This window comes from Polyergus mexicanus, unplaced genomic scaffold, assembly GCF_030449975.1.
Source record: "Polyergus mexicanus isolate NDT 795.1 unplaced genomic scaffold, iyPolMexi1.0 SCAF_7, whole genome shotgun sequence".
Lineage (NCBI taxonomy): Eukaryota > Metazoa > Arthropoda > Insecta > Hymenoptera > Formicidae > Polyergus > Polyergus mexicanus.
Genome location: NW_027223327.1, coordinates 8,743,746 through 8,757,037, shown reverse-complemented (window position 1 = coordinate 8,757,037; position 13,292 = coordinate 8,743,746). Strand labels below are relative to the sequence as shown.

General features: G+C 40.1%; 2 protein-coding genes across 5 annotated transcripts in view; one reads left to right on the top strand and one right to left on the bottom strand.

Annotated features, from left to right (window-relative positions):
* Positions 1 to 7,414, top strand: part of LOC138934894 (uncharacterized) — a 28,463-nt gene extending 21,049 nt beyond the window's left edge. The window contains exon 4 of the mRNA XM_070299043.1: positions 7,134 to 7,414. Within this exon, the coding sequence (XP_070155144.1) occupies positions 7,134 to 7,256 (123 nt within the window). The 3' untranslated portion in view covers positions 7,257 to 7,414. The remainder of the gene's footprint in view (positions 1 to 7,133) is intronic.
* The window catches only part of Msi (RNA-binding protein musashi), a 107,536-nt gene that overhangs the window by 43,382 nt on the left and 50,862 nt on the right, over positions 1 to 13,292 (bottom strand). The gene's annotated exons all lie outside the window — the stretch shown is intronic.

Genomic DNA, 13,292 nt, shown 5'->3' with positions numbered 1-13,292 from the left:
AGTTTTTCGTTCACAAACACATACTATACACATCCTCATGCATACCCGTATACATGCAAGTACGTATGTTTATTTCAATACCTTTATACGTAGAATCATTAAAAAAATTTAGAATAAATTCATTACTGAAAAACATAATAAAAAAAAAACAGGGTACAAAATCTGAAACTTTAGATTTTGATGGTACGAATTATGTCGCGTTGTGTGTACAAGTAGCGATTGATTCTGCTCGTGGCGATAGGTATTTTACTCTTGAGACTGAGATGGGTCGGGGGTAGTTTTCGAAGGAACGGCGGGGGTACAAAATTTGAAACTTCACATTTTGGCGGTACAAATTATGTCGCGCCGAGTGTACAAGTAGCGATTGATTCTGCTCGTGGCGAAAGGTACTTTACTCTTGAGATTGAGATGGGTCGGGGGTAATTTTCGAATGAACGGCGGGGGTACAAAATCTGTAACTTCAGATTTTGATGGTACAAATTATGTCGCGTTGTGTGTACAAGTAGCGATTGATTCTGCTCGTCGCGAAGGGTACTTTACTCTTAAGACGGATAGAAGTCGGGGGTAGTTTACGAAGGAACGCCGGGGGTACAAAATTTGAGACTTCACATTTTGGCGGTACAAATTATGTTGCGCCGAGTGTACAAGTAGCGATTGATTCTGCTCGTGGCGAAAGGTACTTTACTCTTGAGATTGAGATGGGTCGGGGGTAGTTTTCGAATGAACGGCGGGGGTACAAAATCTGTAACTTCAGATTTTGATGGTACAAATTATGTCGCGTTGTGTGTACAAGTAGCGATTGATTCTGCTCGTCGCGAAGGGTACTTTACTCTTAAGACGGATAGAAGTCGGGGGTAGTTTACGAAGGAACGCCGGGGGTACAAAATTTGAGACTTCACATTTTGGCGGTACAAATTATGTTGCGCCGAGTGTACAAGTAGCGATTGATTCTGCTCGTGGCGAAAGGTACTTTACTCTTGAGATTGAGATGGGTCGGGGGTAGTTTTCGAATGAACGGCGGGGGTACAAAATCTGTAACTTTAGATTTTGATGGTACAAATTATGTCGCGTTGTGTGTACAAGTAGCGATTGATTCTGCTCGTGGCGAAAGGTACTTTACTCTTGAGATTGAGATGGGTCGGGGGTAGTTTTCGAAGGAACGGCGGGGGTACAAAATTTGAAACTTCACATTTTGGCGGTACAAATTATGCCGCGTCCAGTGTGTAAGTAGCGATTGATTCTGCTGATTGGAAAGAGTACTTTACTCTTGAGCTTAATAGGGCTAAATTCAATTGGGGGTTGTTTTAAGCATAAGGGCTAAATATATTGAGTTTATTTGGGTGGTACAAATTAGTACAAATTCAGCCCTTTCTATTTCTGGTCTTATTTTTATTTTTTTGTTTTGTTTTAGTTTGGTCCTGCTAGCTTAATTTGATGGTAGCATCGCCACGGTTTTTTTGAAAATGGCACGAGGTACAAAATTATTATTATTGGTACAAATTAGTACAAAATGGGTACTAAATAATCTGATAGGTCCAGTTTGATTCTGCTGATTTGGTCCTGCTAGCTTAATAGAGGTAAATGGATTCGTACAAAATTATTTAATTTTAAACTCGTATTATATTCTTTATTGCGGAACTTTGAAGAGTTTCTTTTTCAGGCACAAATGTGTATGTAAAATGAAATAAGTCGTCAAGTATTAATTTAAACCATACACTTCGATCACGGAGAAATTTTGAAGAAAAAAACATTTTTCACGATACAATGTAGGCATATATTATTGACACGCTCGGCTGAAAATAATTACGCTCGCGCATGTATAGTTAATTCGCAAGCTGGTCACAGCTAATTTGCCAATTTCATCGCGATTCGAAAAATATCCAATTTAGTAAAGTGAACAAACAAACATAATTAAATGGCACATGTAATTCAAAATTTACGCATCGAGAATGCGGAAACTGGAAAATTCATCAGGATACCATCATGAATTATATGCCGTTTAATGTCGATTACAACACAAAGCGATATCATGGATTGCATAAACAAACTTATACGACCGCGGTTCATTTCTTATACGACCCTCCTTTCCAACTTCTTCGAGGAGCGAGTCGGCGCGCGTGAGACGAAAACGCAAATACAGTCACGAAAATACAGCCAACGTTCTCGCAGAAGCAGTCTCGTATTGCGGATCTTCGCGATTTGAAACGTGACGTACACGAGACCGACGGTGGATTGAGAACCACCTGCGGATCTGTCTGATTCCAGACCGCTACCCTCCCCGCCCGACCGTCACCACCACCACCACTACCATCACCATCACCATCGCCATCGGCAAAACCCTCTCGCAACCGCGCTTCGCCCTTTCGCTCTCCTCCCTTTCGCCCTCTCGCCTTCCTCCCTTCGCCCTCCGGCAACAAAATGTTTCCATTCCCCTGCTAGCGGCGTGCTTCCTTCCAAGGAGAAGACGAATGTACATGTGAACGCACACACGCATATACACAGACAATATATACAGCTGCGAACGAACCGCCATGCAAAAGGGAAGGGCGACTATATTGCAGATCTGTAATACTCCTACCCCTTCTGAGAGAAACAGCGAGCGAACTCGGTTTGCTACCTCTTCGTCCTCGTCCTCCTTCTTCTCCCTCCTCCTTCCTTTCCACCCCCCGATTTCGAACCACCGCCGTCGTCGACACCGCCTTTCCACCCTCCAACCTCCTGACGAGAAGCCGACTTCCTGGTCAATAACCTCGGCCGGCGTATACGCGACATAATCGTCAACGTTCGCGATCGGGATAAGTATGTCCTTCGGAAACATCCCCTCTCTCCCCCTTCCTCGGCATTAACCCGGTAGCCTTCGAACGTGACAATGCTCGTTTGCACCTTCGCGTTACGAATAAACGAAGGAAAGTTATATGTAATATTTCACACTGTTCTTTCTCAAGTGGAGATTGTTCAGAGAATCTTGGCATCGAGTTCAGCATCTGACGTTGTAAAAAAAAAAAAAAAAAGAAAGAGAGAGAGAGAGAGAGAGAGAGAGAGAGAGAGAGAGAGATACGTATCTCTTCGTCAGAGTTGTCAGTTAAATAAACACATAGGGGATTATTCTTGTCTGTTTATAGCATCGAGGTATGAACTTGCGAGATAACTTGCCATCGTGTTTCACAACGTCGTCGTCGTGTTTCGCTCTCTCTCTCTCTCTCTCTTTCTCTCTCCATATTTTTATCGCGCGACATACAATAAGGACCTCTCTTCGGAACTTTGTAATATCGGCCATGCGAGAAGATAATAAAAACGGCTTCCCGCAAGGCGAGCTTACGAAAAGTTTTGCGCGGTACATCCGGAAAGTTTTCTTATTTATGTCTGTCTCTTATTAATTATTATGGAATGTAAGCACGAAGTTAATACAAAGTTGGCGGCGAGCTGCCGAGAGTGAGCTTGTAGTAAAGCGCTGGTGAGAATTTTATACAAGATAAACACTTTTCGTTTTTGCTTCCAACTACAAAGTGCCATCGTACTCTCCACAAATCCGATATAAAGGATATAAACTCTATCCATATAAAACTGCGATCGAATGAAAACGCGATAAGAGAGGCAGATACGGATTTTGGGGGAAAAAAATTGCATTTTAAAAATATATTTTAATCTCTTCACAAGAGAATTGGGGTCAAGGTTTTATTATATTTCATTATAGATTCTCTTTCACGAATAATTAAACTTAACGCACAATGGCCACAATACGTATATGCGTACATAATTTTTTTCAGAGATTTCAAACACATTCTTCAATTTTTTCTGTCGTATTTAGTAATTAAAAATTGATTTTGAATAAATACAAATGAAAAAAAAAAAGATGAAATAATTTATTCCAACTTTAATAAATTCGTCCCTGGAGAGGCTAAGATATATTTATTTACACGATATTCACACGCGAAATATATGCAACATTTCGAGTCTGTGGCACGCAATAAATTCGAGGGTAGCTCGTCGGTTGCAAGGTGATGCCATCTGTGGCACTTGGCGCGAAACTCGTCTTAAAAATCATCCCCCCCCCCCTGAGATCAATACACCGTAGGGGTAGACAGCAGGTCTGCGAAATACAACGTACTGCTCTCCAGGAATCTAGACACGCGCGTTTAATCCCTCGCGCGATCGAAAGGACGAAGGGGGACATGAGGGGGAAGGGAGCAAAATATCGCCTCCAGCTCTCCATATTATTTATTAAATTAAATACCCTACGGGCAAATATTTTTTTCTTCTCCTCCTCCGCTTCCTTGGAACCTCGTTGGCTTCGCCAACTTTACTTGTCAAATACGCTTCAATTATTGCCGTACCGTAAACGCGTATTGTATTCTTCGAGGCTCGGCGCGTCTCTTATTGGCTCTCTGGAGATTAAAAACTTGATAAAGCAGTCTGACAGGTGTCGGAGAGCGTCAAGTTTTAATACACGTCGCACACGTGTATCATAGAGCGACGCGACTTATCGGGGGAGTGTTTATAACGAGGCGAGCAACACTTGGGGATACACGAAAGTACGCAGATCTCGTAGCTTGGCTTCTCTCACCGGATATTAGATATTTAGTACAAAGTCTATCGGAATCCGATCAGCCGATTCGGGACACATGTACGATGAACTATCCTGCAAGGTGCACGTGTGGTGACTTTATATAGTGGATAAATAACGAACCAACGCGTTGTATACGCTATGTGTGTATTGTATGTAATTTACGGGATAGTATAGTTCTCATAATATTTTACGATGAAATAGAAAATGAAAAGTTCTCTCTATTGTTTACATGTCTTTGAATCTGTCGTAAATTCGTATATTCTCATAAAGATCATTTAACGCTAATCACGATTTCACTGATTTTCCGCTTGAATATAAACGGAAAGCAGACGGAGGATTGATTAAATCCCGATTAACTTTAACTAAAATTTATGGAAAAGCGCGAGCGAGAATGAGTGGGAAAATCGCGCGATTTCCGAGTATTATACGCGAGACTTTAAGACTTTAATTACGAAAACAGATTAAATGTGAAGGTAAGCAAGATTACGCAATCAACGGGAATCGATTAAGAGACGCGCTTTTGCAAAGCAAATATGCTAATTCTCACGATAGTTTACGAATGCGCTGCCATTGATTTAATAAAATGACAAAATAAAATATGCCCGCGATTTAATTCTAGGGGAGGAAAATATGTATACAATTTGTGGGGACGATCGTATTAATCCGCCCAATCCGCGGAGGGAAACCATAAAAAAAAGAGAAAAAAATAATAGCGACGATCGAACGAGACCTGGCGAAGACCCGGTGTGTATTCGGGTCAGGCATTTGGCTTACCAGCAAGGGTTTTGCAAAGGTTTCCACACGAATGGCGGCTGTCTCTTTTGCGGCTTCTAATGAGATAATTCGATTTCCGTCGTGCCGCATTAAATCCATATTCGGCGATGTTGCGCGTGCGCGCGCCTTTCGCCATCCTCTCTATCTATCTCTTTCTCTCTCTTTTAAACTTCCTCGTTAAAAATGCCTCGCGAGAAAGACGCCTTTCACCGAACGAATCCATATTTATGCAAATCTTCTCGTTGCCAATCGGCCTTACCACTCTACGATCGCATTTCCGAGACTCGGATTTCGTAAACAATCGTCGTCACGCTTTCGGTTCACGAAAAGTTCATTCTCTGCCAAAAGTAGGACGCGTATGCTTCGATCGCTCCGTTCCTCTTGATTTGCGTCCCAAGTAAACTTCGCGGAATTAATTGACGCCCGCGAAAACGGCGATAATAGCGCTCTCTGTCCCTTTTTACTTTCGAAGCGCACCCGAGAGAGCTTCGACTGTCATTATTTCAATAATAAAGACAAGCCTTTTCGCGACAGCAAAACACCGACGACGAGAGAGGCTACAACGAATCTCGTTTAGAGAGGGGTCCCTGGCGCGAAGTCGGCGGCCATTGCTCCGACTCCGGGGATAGCTTTTGTGCTTTTTGTTCGGCCGGGCCCCCTCCCCTCCCCCCACCCTCCTTTCACATCGCGCCATCCCTCCGCGCACACAAAAGAACTCGAGTAAATACGAGAAACGACGCGCAGGCACGTCGCTCGCACGTCGAACTCGAAAAATATCTTATCGATAACGAATATCGATTCTTTAAAAGGGGGCTGCGACCCTCGTTCATGCGATCGCGTTCATTTTGATGATGTAACAAAGTGAAAGAAAGAAAGAGGACCTTCATCCGCGATAAAAAAAAAATAAAATAAAAAAATATGACAGCGTTTCTAACAACTTCTGTTTTACAAACAACTTATCCGATTATACATATACACATAGACGCGATATATCGACGATTTAATACGCACGAAAGACTAGAGAGAATCGCGATATTTTTTTTTTTTTTTTTCCCCTCGTGTTCGCGACTGACGAACGATTAATGCCGTCGACGTCATAATGGCCCTCGTAACTATTGTCGCCATCGGCGAACGAGACGCAGGTCGGTTTAATATTGACAGCCGCAACAACGAGAAAGTTCATAGCCTGGAGAGATGGAACGGTTTGCAAGAGAGGATGGGTGGTACACGAGGTAAGCGGCTTATTGCGAACGACGTCGTCGGGATTTTCGGTAACGAAACTGCATGATTGTCACGTCGGCTTTTCAACGATAATGCGCCATCGTCCTTCTTCTCGCTGCTCTTTTCTGTCTTTCGTTAAGAATCTTGCATCATATCGTAAGACGGAATATAAGATGTGTTCTTGGATACTTGACATATTTCAGAGATACAAAGACGACAGTATATATACAATCATCGATAGCCGAGCAAATTATTAAGTAATAATTTAAAAAAATAAAATTTAAATTGTTTAAAGAAATGATTCAATTTCTCTTATTCTATTGTTATAATTGTTAACATTTTTGTGTCTAATTGTGTCTAATTATAAATAATAAAATGTCGTATACATAATCTTTATTGGAAACTAATACACACATATAAAGCTGACATAAATAATAAAATTAGATCTGTATATCGCCAGAAGGATTTGTCATGCACGTTGCTGATAATTATTTTAGCGTTAACATTATAAAGTAAATCTCTTTTGTAATTTACACGCTCGTAAAAATATGTCCTTTCCTATATGTTTCAGCTGATAGCATTCCACGAGTACAAACCAGCTATCCATTTGGACAATCGCTACAGATTAATGAGACACGAACCGATGTTAGACGCCGATGGCAAAAAGACCGATAAAATTGGAGAGGATCATTAATTGAGAGAATGTGAAAAAAATTCCAAGCTAAAGAAGAAGATCTCGAATTTAAATACATACGATTGTTTATTGTAAGATTTCGATATTAATAACATTTAACGAGATAATATGTGATCATATGGAAGAATTTTTAAAAAATTCCTAAATTAAAGATTGAATAAAACGAGAATTGCAACCTATTGAGACATTATGTGCGAGTTTCTCTCTCTCTCTCTCTCTCTCTCTCTCTTATTCTGCGCATATCGAATATTATTTGCAAGGGACGTCAATCGAACGTGATACCACGTGAGTCGTCTCTTTGACTACCATTTCGGTTTGTTTATGAATCGATCCGTCCCTACCCTTGACCGCACCTCGTTTCCTCCTCTCGCGGAAGATACAAAACGATGCAAAAATATCGCATACCACCACTTTTAGGACACCGCAAATTTTAGCGATCGCTCGTTTTCATAAGCGGATCAAAAGCTAATTTCGCGGATAATTATAAATAATACTGCGCGTGTAACACACATAATATAACATTGCTATTAGTATTTGAACTGACACATTTTACTCTCATATACTTAATGCAAGATATAATTTCTGTCTCGTATCTTGCAGCTTGACGTGTACACGTATATCCGTGTAGCTTGTTGCATTTTTAACGTATACTTTAATGAAATTTTTCTCTCTTTGACAAATTCGCGTTAAATCCGTTTTAAAGCTAATACTAAAAATAAAGAATTTATCGTTCCTAGAAAAAAACTTTATATAATTCGCTGCTATTACTTAAAAAATAACAACGACGTTGCTTGGTTTATTTTTCACGCGCGTCAGTTGATACACGCGTTATACACGTTATAAACCCCCTCTAATGCTCTTCTCCGTATAATATACAGCGTCACGAGCAAAGGAAAAGCGCGAAACCGTGACCGGGATCGAATCGAATCTCCGGCGATAACCGCCACGTGCTAATGGAAGCCTGGTGGTCTGCGTCGGGTGCCAGGTGGGTAAGTTCGTGCGGATCCAGTCGACCCTCACCACTCTCCCCTACAATACACGGCGACACACGCGACAGCTGTTGATCGTCATTCAACAGCTAGTGAGAGACTGTACCGATACAGATATACTGAGACAACGAGAGAGATCTGTACAGTCTCCGGGATCGGTTCTCCAAGTATTACAACGACTCCCGTCCACCGAAAATCCTTCTTCCCTGGGCCCCCTCCTTCTTCCTCTCCCGGTCTATCGATGACCGCAGAGGCTCGAAACTCCGAGTGTTTGGAAGCCGGTGTCGACGCCATCGCGACGATGTTCGCGTCATCATCGAACGGGCCGACACAAAGGGCCCATTCAACGACGTACAACGATCCTCTCTGGGGATTGTGCCGACCAGGCCACCGCCTGGTTCTTGCCTGGCCACAATAAGGCCTTTGGCAGATGCAGTGCGATGCACGGTCGGCTTGGAATGCATTTCTACAAAACTCGTCCCGCGTTGCTTCTTCTCGCTCAATTATTCTCAAATTCGTTCGCTCCATGTATAATAATGTATCAGAGATTCGATAACGAAGGAATGTCGCGTGAGTTTTAAATCATCAAAAAATTATCCAATTAAAAATCGTATAGTGAAAAAATCTGTACGTAGTGAAAAATCTCCTAAATGATTAATTACAAGCAAAATTCTTCATTCTAAATAAAAAAAAAAAAATCTTTTTTCAGTTAAAAGGAGCTCTTCCGAGTATAATTTGCGATGCTACGCATTCGCTCGCAAATGCATTTGCAGGAAGAACGAAAGCGGAGAAAAAATGAGAGATAAAAAAGAGAAAGCTCTGCGAGTGAGAAAGTAGCCGATTTAACTGCGAACGGGACAGATTAAATGCAATCGATGTGTTGACTTAATCGGTAACAATGCTGAATAGAATCGCGGCTGTGCAGTCGCAAGTTACGTATCGCGAAAAGAAAACGAATACGATAATAGCCGAAGAAAAAAAAAAAGCGCCTCCTCTCTCGTGTCGCGTAACATTATCACACGATTCCACGTGAAATTGTCAGACATTTAGTAATTCGATTTAGCACATCGATTTAGTTACATATATCAAATTAGGAATACACGGAGATTAAAATAGGTATATTCCTGTTTTCCTTTAACGATGTAATCGATTCGATTTACAAAGATTTCCTTCGGAGTCGTCGCGGTATCGTCCGACAGACACGATTAGGCATTTTCCGGAGCGAACGTACATTCCTGCACCGGAAGAGACCGTGCCAGCTGGTAAACGAAGCAAATATACGTGGTTCATATTCGACACGTCGACGATCGGCAGACTTTCGTTGTAATAAACGTTCGTGTAATTTATTGGATTTGGTAAAATTTTCTTTCAACAAAAAAAGTGCAAAATAGTTATTTTACTCCTTTTTAAATAGTGTATCTTAATAAATCGGAAAAAATTTTAGAAAAAAGATCCTGTTCAATGCTTATTAATTAGAAAAATCACGAGAATTGCTTAATAAAAATAATTTTATGTACTTTTTTTTTTTTTGTAAATGTTTCATATATAATTAAATAAAAAATTGATATAGGAGAATCCAAATATTCAATAGAGACAGATATTTTTCTCTTCGTATCATGATTTGCACAAAAAAATACGAATCGTTAAAAAAAAATTTAATCTTATAAAACAAAATTGCTCTTTTATATCAGTATTTTGTAATTTAAAAAAAAAAAGAGAGATTGAAAATCTACATATTCGATAGAGTAACGTTTATTTTTTTTTCATGAGTTATGCGCGGCGAGTACAAACGATTCGCAATGCATCGCAATGACTGTATCATTACGTTCAGATAGAAGAACGAGAGAACGGCTGGCGAAATGCGCCTCGGTGGAGCGATAAATCTATTTCGCATTCGTCATCTTTAAATAAAATACATCTCGTGCCAGCGAGTGTAGAAAGAAATTTTGCACATATCCCCAACGCGACGAGAGAGCAGCTGTTCCTGCACACCTGGCAGAGATTTTGGTGCCCCCGGGATACCACGGGTCGGCTGCTCGTAATTCCTTCGGAAACTCACTGCCGAAATTCTGCACGCGCCTCGAGTTTTCAGGAGAGCGAATCGCGATATCCATCTAATTCATGGCGCAAAATGTCTTAATCCGAATTGATAAACTTTTCATCGAGTTTTCTTGCTAATCTGTGATAGCGTAAAGTTGTTTATTATTTTTCAATTTCTTTCATGGAAAAAAAAAAAAATTCGCTACCATATAGCTAATCATGGTTTGTAAAATAAATTTTTAAAATACAACAAAACGGGGTTTGCTGTTGCGCTTAATAAATTAGGTATCGCAGCTAAGATATTCGCTGTCCATCAATATTATGACTGAAATCTAGTTATCATACGCAGTTTTTAGCTACGGCAGCTAATTTTCTTTTTCCGTGTTCTAATGAAATTTGGTCGCCAAAAATATCCTATAGAGTAAAACTAGACCGAGTCTTTTCCGACAATTACAAACGACCAGCAACACCATCGAACCATGCATTTCTGAATACGCTACGTGTAGAGGCTCGTATCGAACAAAAAAAAAAGCTCGAAATCCAAGATCTAAAAATACTGATGTATTGTTTAAGCATCGATAAAAAAAAATGTAAAACGCTAAAAAGATCAATTCCCAATATTCTTCAAAAGAAAATCATAAAAATCCTAAATTTTTTATACTGCTAAAATAAAACTGAGCCTTTAGGGCTGCTAAAGAAAAATTGAGCCCTTAAGAAATATAATAATATTCCTGCAAATAAAATTCATCGCATCGGCTATCTCAGAGATTATAGTCTTCGAATAAAGTAATTTGTTCTCGAAAAATCGATTACTCCGCAACTTTGGAAAATTATTTATCGAAGCACATAAATAATACACGATTAATCTACACGGTAATTGAGAATACTTCATAAACGCGAATCCGGATGATTCGTTTCGATGTATGCGTGCGAACTTAATCCATATCACTAGTGAATAATTCGCCATAATTGGCAGCCATCACAACGAGAAATCGGATTAGCGTTAATTACGAGAGTATAATTGACACAAAGCAATTGGACTAATATTCTTTGGCGACAATAGCAATGTTAAGATGCTTATTACTCATTCGCTGTTCTTATCGGATTAAGTGATGGCTGATTATTTAAAACGAGGAAACTTCTGTAAATAGTTGTCGTTCGTGCAAATTAAGTAAGAAATTATTGTTCATTAGAATCCGAGAAGAAAAGAATAGCCGAATCCACGTCTCTCTAACGCGATTTTATAAATATTCAACCTCTGATTGAAATATTATTCTCGATACTAATTTCTCATGATAATATATAATAGCTAGAAGATAAAATTATTCTATATGCAACAATAATCGCGAATTATACTCGAATTAATCTCTTCTCCCTTTCGAAAAAAGTTATCGTCTTTGTTAGAGGAACGAGATCTCATTGTTTCAGGTATCGATTCTCCAGAAACTGCCCAGAAGAAAAGAAGAAAGGATAGACGGAGAGACGTTAGATAAAGGAGAAATCGGCGAGAAGCAGAGGACCATCGTACGATGAATCGGACAGAGAGACGAGGAAAGAAACGAAAGAAAGAGAGAGAGAGAAAGAGAGAGAAAGGAAAGAGACGATGAGAAAAACCGGCGCGCCGCGCGGAGAGGCAAATAAAGAAGCAAAAATCGAGCGAGGTGAAGGAATGCTCGACCTTGACGTCTCGTTCGTGAAGACTATGGCACCTTTTCTCAATCAGAAGCCAGATGTAATCGAAAGAAGGACGGTGCAATAAAAATTGCAGCGTATCTTTTATTGATATATCACATTTATGAATATTTCACAATTGTACCTTGATTGCATTAACGATCTAAAAGTGTTTTACTTATGTAAATACCTTTTTTCCTCTACAGCAGCGAGCCACATACATTATAGATAAAATCATGAAAAGAGCGATATCGAGACTAGATTCTCGGCAGTTATTATAAATTTAGTATTTTAAACTTTTTTACATTTCTCTCTCTCTCTCTCTCTCTCTCTCTCTCTCTCTTTCATATATATGCGAGGTATAATTTTTTTTTACATTTTATTAATTAGCAACATTTTTGTTTATGTTACACGGCGTCTGCTGCGAGTTAATTAAAATTGTTGATGCAACTGGGCTAAATTCGAATGAGGAGAGCAGTTCGTTTACACGTCCAACCGGTTGTTTTTCGCTACGCGAAATATGACTTGCAATTTGTAGGTATATAATATATATATATATATATATATATATAATTTTGGCAAATGAAAATATTTTTAAATTAAAAGGGCGAAAATTCAGCGACGATAAAATTTACCGCGCTGTTAATACGAAATATCGGTACGTATGGGAAGCGATCGTGCAAACGACGAACAAGGTATGTAGCATGTAACGCGCATGTGCGTATGTACACATACGCATGAATGCGTGCGTGCACGCACGATCGGTGCACGTGTCGCTTTTGATCGGCTGTACGGATCGATATCGCTCGAGCTAGTAAATCGCAAGTGGACGCGGAAAAAAACGCATCGCTTCCCAAATCATTCGGCATGTGGACGCGGAAAAAAGCGCGATATCGGCCACGAAACGCGTTGGATCCCTCCTCTTCACTCGGAGTTCGCTTTCGCTCGTTAAAATGGCACATTTTTGCAGACGCGACAGATGCAGATCGTGTCGTCGTCGAAGCTGTAAGGGAAAAAAAAAAAAAAAAACGGGCGCAAGAAAACAAGGTCGAAAACTGCCTTTCAGCGATATACGTATATGAAGACTCTGGCTTTTCTCAAAGAGTATCGATCGCGCGATTCTCACTTTGTGTCTTCGTCGTAAATAAAAAACGGGCAGCTCCGCTCGACGCAGAAACGCCATTGTCGTTGGTGATTTCAAGAGCGCGCAATTCAGAAAGATAAAAGAGAATGCGAGAGAAAAAGCATCTAACGCTACTCGACATTATATTTGAAGATGAGAATGTGCGTTCGTCGAATGATTTTTGACGATAATAAATATCATTAATTAATTTAC